Raw genomic sequence first — 12,735 nt, forward strand, 5'->3', positions numbered from 1 at the left:
TTCTATGGGAGTTGGACCCACCCAGTCTGCCCCCCCCCCCTTTCCCGTGGGAGTTAGACCCCCCCAGTCTGCTCGGCCAGGAAGGATACACAAAATTCTGCTCACACAGGCACGCACGTACACTTCTTCTCGTCCCTATTAGTAGAAGATATCCTGCTTCTTTGCCACAAGAGAATAGCAGCTAAGACACACAACGCTCCTAGTATGAGTACTGGAAGTCCTACAGCCAGCGCTACTGTTTGAACTGCTGCTCCCACTACTATGACCAACCCAATTAACACCAGCACAACAGCAACAGCTGACACCGCAATCAGGATCTTTGTCTGTTTCTCTTGCTCTCTGTCTTGCTTCTCCTTTTTCTTCTGATTCCCTTCCTCCCACCTTCTCCTGTTCTCCTCTTCCTTCTTTTCCTCCTCTTTCCTTTTCTCCTCTGCCCTCTCTTCCAACTTTCTCTGAGCTTCAGCATACATCTCGTTTGTGTAGTGCTCCCCCACACCGTTATTGTCTACCATCTCCTTGACCATGTCGATCAGCTCTTTGACCTGAACACGGTCGTGTCTGTCCTTGTTGTTGAAGGAGAGACATCTGCCTCCAAATGTATCCTTGAGTATCCGTAGCTCCCTGCAGTCCTTCAGGGCATCTTCGGCCTTTACCTCATCTTTGCACGTGAACAGCAGGATGGTGTAGATGGAGGCGTCAGCTCCATAGTTATCCACAATCCATTTGACAGCCTCCCTCTCCTCCTTGGTGAACCTCATTGGCTTGATCACCAACAGGAAGGCGTGAGGCCCGGGGAGCGACATGTCGACACACTTCTCTATCTCTGTCTTTATTGCTTCTGTTGTCAGTTCTGTATCGAACAGCCCTGGGGTGTCGACGACCTTGACCTTGACGTCGTCCATGACCACCTCTCCGCCGTCCACCTCTCCGCTTTCCACCTGACAGACGTTGGTCACAGATTTTACGCCTGGGGAAGATTTGAAGGCGTCTCTCCCCAGGATGGTGTTTCCTGTTGCACTCTTCCCTGATCCAGTCTTGCCCAACAGGACTATCCTCAATTCCAGAGCTGTAAGTGTGTTGAGCAAAGTTAAAGTCATGCATACTATTAAGTGAGTCCATTTCCTGACATTATTAGTCTGCAAGGAGTTGAAAAATGCATTGATTTCTGCATGACTGATTAAGGCTGGAGCAATTGAATGAACATACCGTCATGGCTAGTGAGACCAGCCCCATCTTCCCGAGGAAGAGTTGTCGGCTCCGTCTTTAAGAGGGATAACGCTGCAATATGAAATTATACCAATGAGATGATGTAAATAGATTTTAGTCACCGACATCATTTGCAATATATAGGCTACTTTCCTTTTTCCCACTCATGCTCTTTTTTATGTATTTATTCAATTCATTTTCCAAAATAAATAAATAAAAATACAAAAACCACAAAACATCTGCAAAAAACGTACACATAAACATACATTCAGAACAAATTCCCCCTTCGCTGCAAGACCACCTAAAAAATATAAAATAAATAAATAAATAACAAAGTTATCAATTTGCAGTATTAAATATGTTTTTTTCTGCATGTACAAGACTCAATCATGACAGAACTTATTTTGAACAGATCGTATTACCACAAAGTAAAGAAAAGATACATGCAACCTAGCTATCTATGCCATCATATTTTCTACTTTAGCACATACGACCACCGACATCTCCACCGACAGCCAAGTCCACAGCTAAAGATGCCAATTGCTCAAAAGGCTAATTTAGTGTGAGGAGCTTTCCATCTCTGGGATACTTTTTTTGGTTTTTGCAGCAGCAGCAGCAGCAGCACTGAGGCCCAGCAACAGCCGGTCGTGCTCTTTTCAGTATCACAAAGCAGTAAGAGGATCAATGCCCCCCCCCCCTCCCACACACACACACACACACACACACACACACACACACACACACACACACACACACACACACACACACACACACACACACACACACACACACACACACACACACACACACACACACACACACACACACACACACACACACACACACACACACACACACACACACACACACACACACCAGGGCCGGTTCCAGAACAAGATGACTAGGGGTGCATCCTAGATAGGAAGGGGTGCAGATGCCCGGCCGAAGGCATGTCATGTCAAAAATTTGACATGTTATTTTACTAAAAATAATGCATTTGACCATCATTTCAAGTAGAATGATACCACCCAAGCAAGAATATTTCAAGTGTTTCAAGTGCTTTACTGAAATATTTGGACCATATAATGATAATACAATTATCTCAACCTTAAAAGGTTACATATAGGTGCCAAAAAGCCATAAAATCACATCAAAGAACAAAGAAAAACAACAACTATAATTCAAGTTTAAACAGTAAGTGTGCAGCTGTAGCTGCACACTTTACTTTTCAACTGAGCATGCAGACAATTAAAATAAGGGTGCAATGCATGCTTTTGCACCCCCGTAGAACCGGGCCTGACACACACACACACACACACACACACACACACACACACACACACACACACACACACACACACACACACACACACACACACACACACACACACACACACACACACACACACACACACACACACACACACACACACACACACGGTCCATCTAGCCACGATCATCTTACCTTCAGCCATGGTCTTGGATCCCTGTTTTCCAGTGTGAAGATGGTGACAAAACAAGCTCCACTTCTCTGCTCTCAGTTCTTCAAAATGTACCTCTGGCTGCTGTCAACAACCCTGTAAATGATAATAAGTTATAATAAGTTTCTGTTTGTTTTAAGTCATTGTGTGTTCTAAACAGTCCAACAGGTTCTTTAACTGGTTGGCAGTTGAGTCTGTAAATTTGGTTATAGTCCAGGCATTTTATGCAAATATGTGGGTCAACCTCACACTAATTGCAACAAAACCAAACTCAACTGATTTTGTATCCTCAATATGTCCTCAATGAAGGAAAAAAGTGTTAAGGAAATGTATGAAGGGAAAGTTTTGAAAATGACCTAAATATGATGGTAGCCTATGGAAGCCTATGGAAGCCTTTTTTTTTTTTTTTTTAATGTGCCATAAATCTCATCACTTATATCCTGTATGTGTTTTTTGCTTCAAAGAGAAAAAAAAAAAAAAATAATAATAATAAAAACAAATGTTAAAAAATAAATAAAAAAACGTTTTTGGTAGCATCATATAGGTAATTTTCAAAAATTTTCAAAAAAATTGAATTCTCCTTTAATCCTGCACTTCAAAAATGATCCACAGGTCTTATCCACAGGTCATAAGTATCAGTTACACACCCGACCCGCTCCGGCCCCCAACCACCAACATCCACTGTTTCCTCAATATAAAGAGAGACAGACTACATCCTTTTCGGTGCATCCTGGAGGAGGGGGGTCACATATCTGAAATGGCCTTAGATTGTGCAAGGCTTTTAGATAGCCTACACAGTGCTTGTCTTCAGGTTACCACAAGTACCATCAACTTTCATGCAATATGCCTTCACTGGAGCAGATACTGGTATACATTGTCATGACACGGAGTAGGCTAATGAGTAAAAGAAGATATTCAAACTTCATTGAACCCACAGAAGCAGGTGAGTGTGAGGCAGGTTTGAACCTCATTGTGAGCAATTTCCACATGTAGCATATATATAGTCTCTAACACATTTCAAAATATATTTTATCATCTGCATATCTTCATTTTCTCATAAAGATGTAAATTTGTTAGAGAAAACTTACCCCTTCTATGCGCATCAGCATCAGCACCCTTGGGAGATGCAGACTCTCTGGAGGTGGTTGGAGGTGGAGCAACCCTCTCGTCTCGTTTGCAGGTAAATATACTGGTGAGCTGAGAAGTGATGGGGTGCACTCTTCCAGACAGCGCCCCTTTATCTCTCTCTCTCTCTCTCTCTCCCTCCCTCTCTCTCTCTCTCTCTCAGGTCTGAATAGATCTGCAATGATTCAATCAATCTATTCAGATAAATTGTGCTGAATCCACTCATGATTGATTGATTTATCTATCAATCAGTCCATTTAGCTATTTCTAGAATGTTGTCCAGTTGAAGCCAGATTTAGAGGAATATCTCATTTTAAATTAACATTAGGCTTAGACTGTTGTGATGTGGTTATTCAGTTTTAACCATCAATATTTTGCTCCTTTTCCCATTAGGGTAAATACTGTATATTTATTTGGTGATTTTGGTCAATTATTTGTGCTTTTATGGTTATCAGCTTCTACACTCAACTTCTACACTGCTGCACCTTTTCTTGAAATATAGCCCAATCTGGCAGCGCTTTAGAATACAGCCCGCAAACTACCCTGTAAGTACAGGGTAACAAGATGATGATCTGTACTTACAGGGTTAAGTATAGGGTACAAAATCTGTACTTACAGGCCAAGTACGAGGTACAAGATGTGACTTACAGGGTAAGTACGGGGTAGAAGATGTGAAGTTACCCTGTAAGTGCAGGGTACCACATCTGTACTTACAGGGTAAGTACAGGGTACCATACCTGTACATAAGCTATGTGAATGGCGTGCGGTGAATACATGGAAACTAATAATAATGGTGCCAAGGTCGTTGAGTCTCCAGAACTAACTTCCCCGTAATCTGAACTAGACATGACATCAGTCTAACTGGAGAATACTGAATGGCTCGTTGTAGACCAGTCGTTCTCAAGCCTTTTCACATCAAGGACCCCTAAACTGATACAAATGAGACCACAGATACGATTTTGTCCCAGAGTCCCCCATCTGATAAGTTTCACCAGATGTTTTATTGCAGAAAATAGCCATACATTCTGTCGGGCTGCTCTGATGCATCTGTCTGTGTCTAAATTGAGTCAAGCCAAAGCACTCTTCCAGACACCGCCCCTTTCTCTCTCTCTGTAAGGTGTGAATAGATCTGCACTGATTCAATCAATCTGCCCAGATCAAGTGTGCTGAATCCACTCATGATTGATTGATTTATCTATCAATGGGTCCATTTAGCTCTTTCTAAAATGTTGGCCATTTGAAGCCAGATTTAGAGGAATATTTAAATTAACATTAGGATTAGACTGTTGTGATGTCATTATTCAGTTTTTACCATCAATATCTTTGCTAATTTTCTCATTAGGGTAAATACTGTATATTTATTTAGAGATTTTGCTCAATTATTTGTGCTTTTATGGTTATCAGCTTAGCCACTCAGCTTCTACACTGCTGCACCTTTACTTGAAATATAGCCCAATCTGGGGCTATAGAATGCCCACAAAATGTTACTATGGCTGTGGCGCGAGACTAGACCATATACATCCATGGACTAAACCAGGGGTGGGCAACATTTTTTTTCCAGTGGGCCATACTGACTTACCTCAGGTAAGGGAAGGGCCACACATTGGAGATCATACCTGCCAACACTCCTGATTTTCGCGGGAGTCTCCCTATTTTTAACCCTCTCTCCCGTTGGTAATTTCTCATTAATCTCCCGATATAATAGTGATACAAATCCAATGGCTGTAACAGATGAGATTTATGAACATAACTCTGCCTTTTACTGACTTTTTGGGGGTTGCTTTGTTTTTCTTTGAGTACCTTGGGGGCCGGATTGAGATGGTCCGGGGGCCAGGTCCGGCCCTGGGGCCGCATTTTGCCCATGTGTGGACTAGACGGTGGGGGAAGAAAACCCATATGTCTCAATGGGCTGACTCACCAAAGGACGGTGCTGCGGCGCTACACTACAGGATTGGGCATTCTAGAGCAGGAGTCTGTTCAGATGCGCGTTTTCTGCGGTGGTTGAATCCCCAATCCTGTCTGCCTGGGCTGGGCAAGAAGCTAAATGCTAACTATGCTCAATGGGTAGAATGGGAGGATTTCCCCCTATGCTGACCCATTGAGCAAGCCTCTATGACGAGACACCACCTGAATGTATGCTCTCCTACTAATGACTGCCATGAATTTTGCATTTCTTTTATTCATTTTTTATTTTATTTTATTTATTTATGTATTCATTTGTTGTTGTTGTTGTTGTTGTTGTGGTGGTGGTGTCTTTTTTCTGTGTGTTTTATTTTTCTTAAAAAAAAAATCTGAGGCACAAACATTATGGTACACCACAATTTCTGTCTCTGGCTGATTAGCAAAACCCAGAGTCACACAAGCTTTGTCACCTCCACTCCAGACCCAGACCCAGACACACACACACACACACACACACACACACACACACACACACACACACACACACACACACACACACACACACAGACACAGACACACACACACACACACACACACACACACACACGCACACAAAACTGCATTTGTTAATGTCTTACACGACTGACAGTATCTATCAGCAATGTCTGCAACAAAGTGTCCTTGTGTTATAATTTTTTGCACTACTGTGTGTGTGTGTGTGTGTGTGTGTTTAGCATGCAGTCTTGCACATTGCTGCCCTCCCACTCCCTGTGTATGAGCTCCAGAGAGACAGGCTGGCCAGTCATAGTGGAAGAGAGTAACTTCTCACCATCACGCTGCTCTACCACCAAGAAACACACTGAGGACCATCACAACACGGCTTGTGGACGTCTCGTCATCGGCTTACTGGTTAGAAAAAGTAAGTTCTATAGAATTGGATTTTTGGTGGACCTGTTCAAGTCCTGCCTAGAATAAACAACATCCATAAAGAACTATATTGGGTCCAGCTCGACCAGGTTTCTGTGATCTTGCCTGTTCTTTGTTTCTTAGTGCCCTGTTTTGTGTTGTACTTTGTACAAAGTAGCCTTCTGATTATTTCAAATGTAATGTCAAAAGTTAATCAGTTTAAGTCTAAATGAGTGAATGCATAATTTCCATGTGAATTTAAACTGTGTTATTGTGCTACTACAGTATAATGTGTTATGTCATCTTTACAGTACACTCTGATGTGTTAACCAAGAAAGGACACTGAGAAGAGGAAAGATATTAAGCCAGGAATTACTCTGTAATAACACTCTACTGGACTCTGCTACCGGGTGAATGACTGAGGATATACTGTGTGGAGGAGTAGTGTCTTTATTATATAGTCTGCAAAGAATTTCACATTTCAAAACTCAACTCTCTGTGACTTCCTTGTGAAAAAGACAAGTGAAAACATCAGCCGTACATATTTCAGAAGGAACTTCCCCAGAGTTTGCGATCCAACACTTTTTCAGAGCTCGTTCAGTTGACCATGGCGTCGACGGGTCTTCAGGTGCTGGGCCTGGTGTTGGCTGTGCTGGGCTGGGTGGGCGGGGCGCTGGTGTGCGCCGCCCCTCTGTGGCGCGTGTCCGCCTTCGTCGGCGGCGAGCTGGTGATCGCTCAGGTGCTGTGGGAGGGCCTGTGGATGAACTGCCTGTCCCAGACCACGGGCCACATCCAGTGCAAGACCTACGACTCCACCCTGGCCCTGCCCTCCTCTGCCCAGGCCGCGCGGGGCCTCACCGTGCTCTCCCTGCTCCTCTGCCTGCTGGCGCTCATCCTCGGGGTGGCCGGGGCCAAGTGCACCCACTGCATGGGGGACGGCAACCAGCAGCTGCCCAAGGCTCGGCTGGCCAAGATAGCCGGGGTGCTGTTCCTCGTGGCCGGCCTGGCCTACTTGCTGCCCATCTGCTGGACCGCCTACGCGATCATCAGAGACTTCTACGATCCGAACGTCGCGGCGCCGTTAAAGAGAGAGCTGGGCCCGGCGCTGTACCTGGGCTGGGGGGCCAGCGTACTGCTGGTGGTGGGAGGGGCTCTGCTGCACCTGGGCTCCGCCCCCAAGGGAGGACCGCTGAAGGACAAGCCACATGCAGCGGCGGGAGGAGGGGCGAAGCAGCAGGAGAAAGCTTTTGTATGAGATCAGAAGAAGGCGTTTGTGTGAGATGTTAGCCACACATAGAGGCCATTTACACCTGGCGCCAACATGCGTTTTCTGTGATCAGATTGCAATCAGATTGTGTTTTATCACTTGAAATGGCAGGTGTAAACACCCCCAAAACGCATTGAAGAAGGATTGCAATCTGATCGGCCAAACCACCTCCGGAGGTGGTCAGGGATGCATTGTGTACACATTGAACACAAGTGTAAACGCAATGTGTCCTCTCAATCTGGATACACCAACTTTATGCGGATTGAGAGGACAACCATTTCTGCAATCTGATTGCAATCAGATTGCAGAAAACGCATGTTAACGCCAGGTGTAAATGGAATCAGGGTCAAGTACATGAGTATGCAGCATGGACTTCATGGACTTGTGAGGTGCACACAAATATTGGGAAGAGAAGCTCGTTTAAATGGCGAGGTCAAAATCTCTTCTGGGATGTATTCAGCCGATATTGTGTCATATTGGTTATCTTATAAAACAACGTTACTTTAAGGGCCTTTAAATTATAAAGTGGATTTCAGGAAGCGTTTTTTACGAGTCATTACAATAACAACAATCATTATGATACCCATAATCTTTTAACACAAAAAAGTTGTCATTTCTACTTTTATCATAAAGTCCAAGTTTGCCGAGTGTTTTCTAATAGAACAATACATTTGTGATGAAGTGGGCGTTGAAATGAATTGTGGGATGAGCTCATAGCCAGATGTTTACTAATGTGTGTAATGACATTTCGCAGATGCCAATCTGCCTCTGCTTGTGTGTGTGTGTGTGTGTGTGTGTGTGTGTGTGTGCCTGCGCGCACGTGCGTGTTTGTGTGGGGGTGGGTGTTTGTGTGTGTTTGTGTGTGTGCATACGCGCGCGCGTGCATGCGTGTGTGTGTGTGTGTGTGTGTGTGTGTGCGTGTGTGTGTGTGTCTGCATGCCCCTAGTGTGGGCAGCCTGTGTACAGAAGGCCAATGTACATATGTATATCTGTGTGTGCTGTGTATTCACAGACATTTTTTGTGGGCAGGGCGAGGAATGTTTGTATTTATTTTCTATGACATTTATTTTGAGTTTTCTATGGTTCCCCAGCTTCTTTCATTTTACACTGTCAGCACTTATTTTAATTATTTTTTCTATTTTTTTTCTCTTTCCATAATATGCATTCTGTCTGTTTTTGTTTTCTTTTACTTTACATTGTACAATATATAGAGCAATGTTTTATCCCAACTGCTGCCCCCTTCCTGTGACATCATTGTAGACTAGAGCCTCAGCTGAGCAAACCAGCTTTGAACTGGAAGGTGACACGAAAAACAACAATTCATTCTCTTCAAAATGTCTCATTATTCCATGGTTTGCTCACATGGTGCTCTTGGTACAGATCTGCATGTGCTTGGGAGTGCACTTTGGAAACAGACCTTTCAGAATATTAATTCATGAATTTATTTTAATCGTCGCCCTTGTATTTTGATTGCCCAATGCTGATACAACATGCTATCAAAGTCAAAGTCACTATAAAAGGCTAAAAGTCTGCTCATTCTTACAATCGTGTGACAAGTAAATGTTCAATATCTGGGTTATAGGGTTAAAAATAAGGGTAATGTTTGACAGTGTGGAGAGATGCAACAAATAAGGAACTGCCACTTTGTTGATGTACTTTTTCGTCACCTGATACTATTCAACGTTGGACTATCCAAATAAAGTGTTGCCTTTTCGTTTTTGCAAATAACCTGTGCCTTTGTACACTGTATCTTGCTTTATGCACAATAAAACAATAAGCATATAAACCTTCCACTGCGTTGTCTTTCTTCAGTACAATCAAATCATCACAGACTGCTTCGGCCTCTCTTTCAAAATATGATTTATTGTGAGTGGTGACAGTGTCAGTACTGACATAATCCACTTGGGGGCAGTAGACACTAAGTAAACAATGTGCTTTCACACAGCAGCAGATACCCTACACCAGGGATACTCAACTTGCTTTGACCAGGGGCCACTTTTGCAAAATGACAGGAGGCCAGGGGCCAGTTAATAAACCAAGATTAATAATAATATTTTCTTCTGTAGTGGATTGTAGTCCCTCCCCCATAACAATAAACAAGAAAAGTTAGACATTCAGTTTGGTCACTTCAATTCAGTTCTCAAATCTGTTCAGAGTAAACCCTCTTCATAAACAAATAAATAAAGGCTCTCTCCAAAAAGAAAATTAACCAAACATCTCTTAGATAGGGGGGCCAGTCAGCACCCTATTGTGGGCCGCATCTGGCCCCCGGGCCACAAGTTGAGTATCACTGCCCTACAGTACACACCTACACAACACAACACATGCACGCACGCACGCACGCACGCACGCACACACACACACACACCCCTTTACCTAAGGTATTTACATACTTTTCAGAGTCGAACATGCCTAGTGCATGTTTATACCTTTCCCAGGGGCTGAACTGCTATTAATTCAATTCAATTCAATTCAAAGGGGCTTTATTGGCATGAGAAACATACGTATACATTGCCAAAGCAAGTGTCAAATAAAAACAAAAGCAAAAATGTGCGTACAGTTAAAGATATAGGAGAGTAAAGAAGTGTAACTTTGCACTCAAATATAATACACATAAGTTAGCTTATGAGTATGCTTACAATTAAATATATACTAAGGAGCTGTGTAAACAGCTATGTAACATTGCAATCCTATCCTATCCTTGCTATTATCTCACTCAAGGCAATGAATCCAGACTTTTCAGATCTGCACTAGCTGTGGGGGATTAGAAGCTGGGTGGGGGAGGGGGGGGGCGCATTGCCACAGAAACTGACACAGCAGTTTTATCTGGACAGTCAGCCAAAGAAAAGGCTCTGGATTGCAACAGTTTCTCATGCAGCCTTCCTTCCCTGCATGCTGCTAACTCAGCATAACACTGAAGACTAGCTGCAGGCTGAGGGTTACGGGCAAAGCACCAGGAGGAGAGAAGGGGCAGGAGACAGAGGATTTTCTCGTGTGTGTGTAAATGGAGCAAAGGTGTAGTGTTAAGACGATCAATTACGCATGGCTTCAAATTCCTTTTGGTGTGGTTGGTAGTAGGTTGGCACTTGGCACCCAATCTGGGCACCCATAAGTCTATCAGTCTGATAGACTCTGGGACAGACGGCCTATATTTCGGGGGTTCCGGTGTAGAGCAGACGCCCCAAGACTTCCGCTTCCGTCGTTCCGCCGTCAGGTCTGCCAGGCCGGCTGGGTGTAGCCAGTCATGATGTGCTGCACCCATCTGCTGCTCTGTCTTTGGCCATATTGTTTAGATGTTTGAGTTAGACCTAGCAGACTCATTCTCTGTAGCTGTTTGAGACCTAATGGCTATAAGGAGCAGACTTGAACTGGACTGTGTGTGTGTGTGTGTGTGTGTGTGTGTGTGTGTGTTTTAACACCTGTTGTACAGCCCACAGTTACTGTATGATGTGTTGGAGGTTAACATTGCTTGGCTCAGCAGCACTGGCCTTTCTTGGCACAACAGTGCATACCAAAGTTGGGAAACAATGAAGCAAGCAAGTGTGTTTGTCACATGGTACATTTTTACCCAAGGAAATGCTCTCTAGTCTGTTTGAATGTGAAGGCTCTTCAATACACACACACACGCGCACGCACGTGCGCGCGCGCACACACACACACACACACACACACACACACACACACACACACACACACACACACACACACACACACACACACACACACACACACGATTCAGATAACCTGTCGCCTAGCTACAGTACATTTGCAGTTGCTCCCGCTGTGCCCTGTACAGGGCCAGAATAGCAATCAATAGGTTGAGTCTACAGGATTGCCTTCAAAATGTACGTCAAAACAGACAGTGCATCTCTTGGCCAAGATATGATGTTATTAATACATCATTTAAGACAACTTTTTAAGGACTCCTGGTAATATATTTCCAACTTAACCGAACTCTCAGAGTTGATCTCAAGTGGTTTAAGTGGTACTGCTTACAATTTTTTGCTCTACAGCCATCTGTAAAGCACATAGTCACAGATAGGCTACAAAGTCATCTCTCAAGACAGACTTTATCATTTTTTAACCGATGGGTTCCCCCACACATTGGCTAAAAGCAGGCCCATATCCAAGCCCAGGGTTTCGAAATTTGAGGTCCCCCCCCCCTTTTTTTAGCCATATTTAGAGTAATATATATATATATATATATATATATATTTTTACCTTTTTTAGCCATATTTAGAGGAATATCTCATTTTTTATTAACATTAGGATACTGTTGGGATGTAATTATTCAGTATTTTCTCGTTTTCTCACTCATTCAGAGCAAAGAGGGAGATATATAGCATGATGATAATGCTCTATATCTCCCTATTTGCTCTGAATACACCAGTTAACATGACACAGACTTAACATGATAGAAATATTATCAGCAAACTTAATGACTAGACTAATTATTCTGATCTGAATGGCATATATCAAGAAACATTGACTCCTCTCTTTGCTGTATAGTGGGAGGTGCATTTTTGAGTAGGCTATTAAAATAGCATGTCAAGTTCACATTTCTTTATTGCCAGATTAAACAATTCTTATTGGTTGTTGGTTGGTTCAACACAACATGTGCGTGCATGCGCGCTTCTTCTTCTTCTCTAGCCTACAAGCATGTAACTTCCTTGATTGTTATTGTTGATAATTCTATTTAAATAGGCTACATTTTTATTTCCCGAAACATTCTTAAACAAGAAAGGAACATAGTGCACTGCAAAATATTTTTAATTACATTTGTAAAAAAATTTTTTTTTTTTTTTTTTTTTCTATTCTCTGAAATTATTAGGGAGATCCGGACCTCCC

General features: G+C 43.2%; 1 protein-coding gene and 1 pseudogene across 2 annotated transcripts; one reads left to right on the plus strand and one right to left on the minus strand.

Moving 5' to 3' along the window:
• Window positions 1-224: 224 nt before the first annotated feature.
• LOC310771728 (GTPase IMAP family member 4-like) lies at window positions 225-2,681 on the minus strand (the record flags this gene model as incomplete). Its single annotated transcript, XM_083664268.1, has 2 exons — window positions 225-1,066; window positions 2,672-2,681. Coding segments are annotated over 2 exons (852 nt in total), but the record flags the coding sequence as incomplete, so codon positions are not given.
• Window positions 2,682-7,227: 4,546 nt separating this feature from the next.
• LOC310771726 (claudin-4 pseudogene) lies at window positions 7,228-7,875 on the plus strand (annotated as a pseudogene). The gene has a single exon. The product of its transcript is annotated as a claudin-4 pseudogene (transcript).
• Window positions 7,876-12,735: the final 4,860 nt, after the last annotated feature.

This window comes from Poromitra crassiceps, assembly GCF_964638095.1.
Source record: "Poromitra crassiceps genome assembly, contig: HAP1_SCAFFOLD_1118, whole genome shotgun sequence".
Classification (NCBI taxonomy): domain Eukaryota; kingdom Metazoa; phylum Chordata; class Actinopteri; order Beryciformes; family Melamphaidae; genus Poromitra; species Poromitra crassiceps.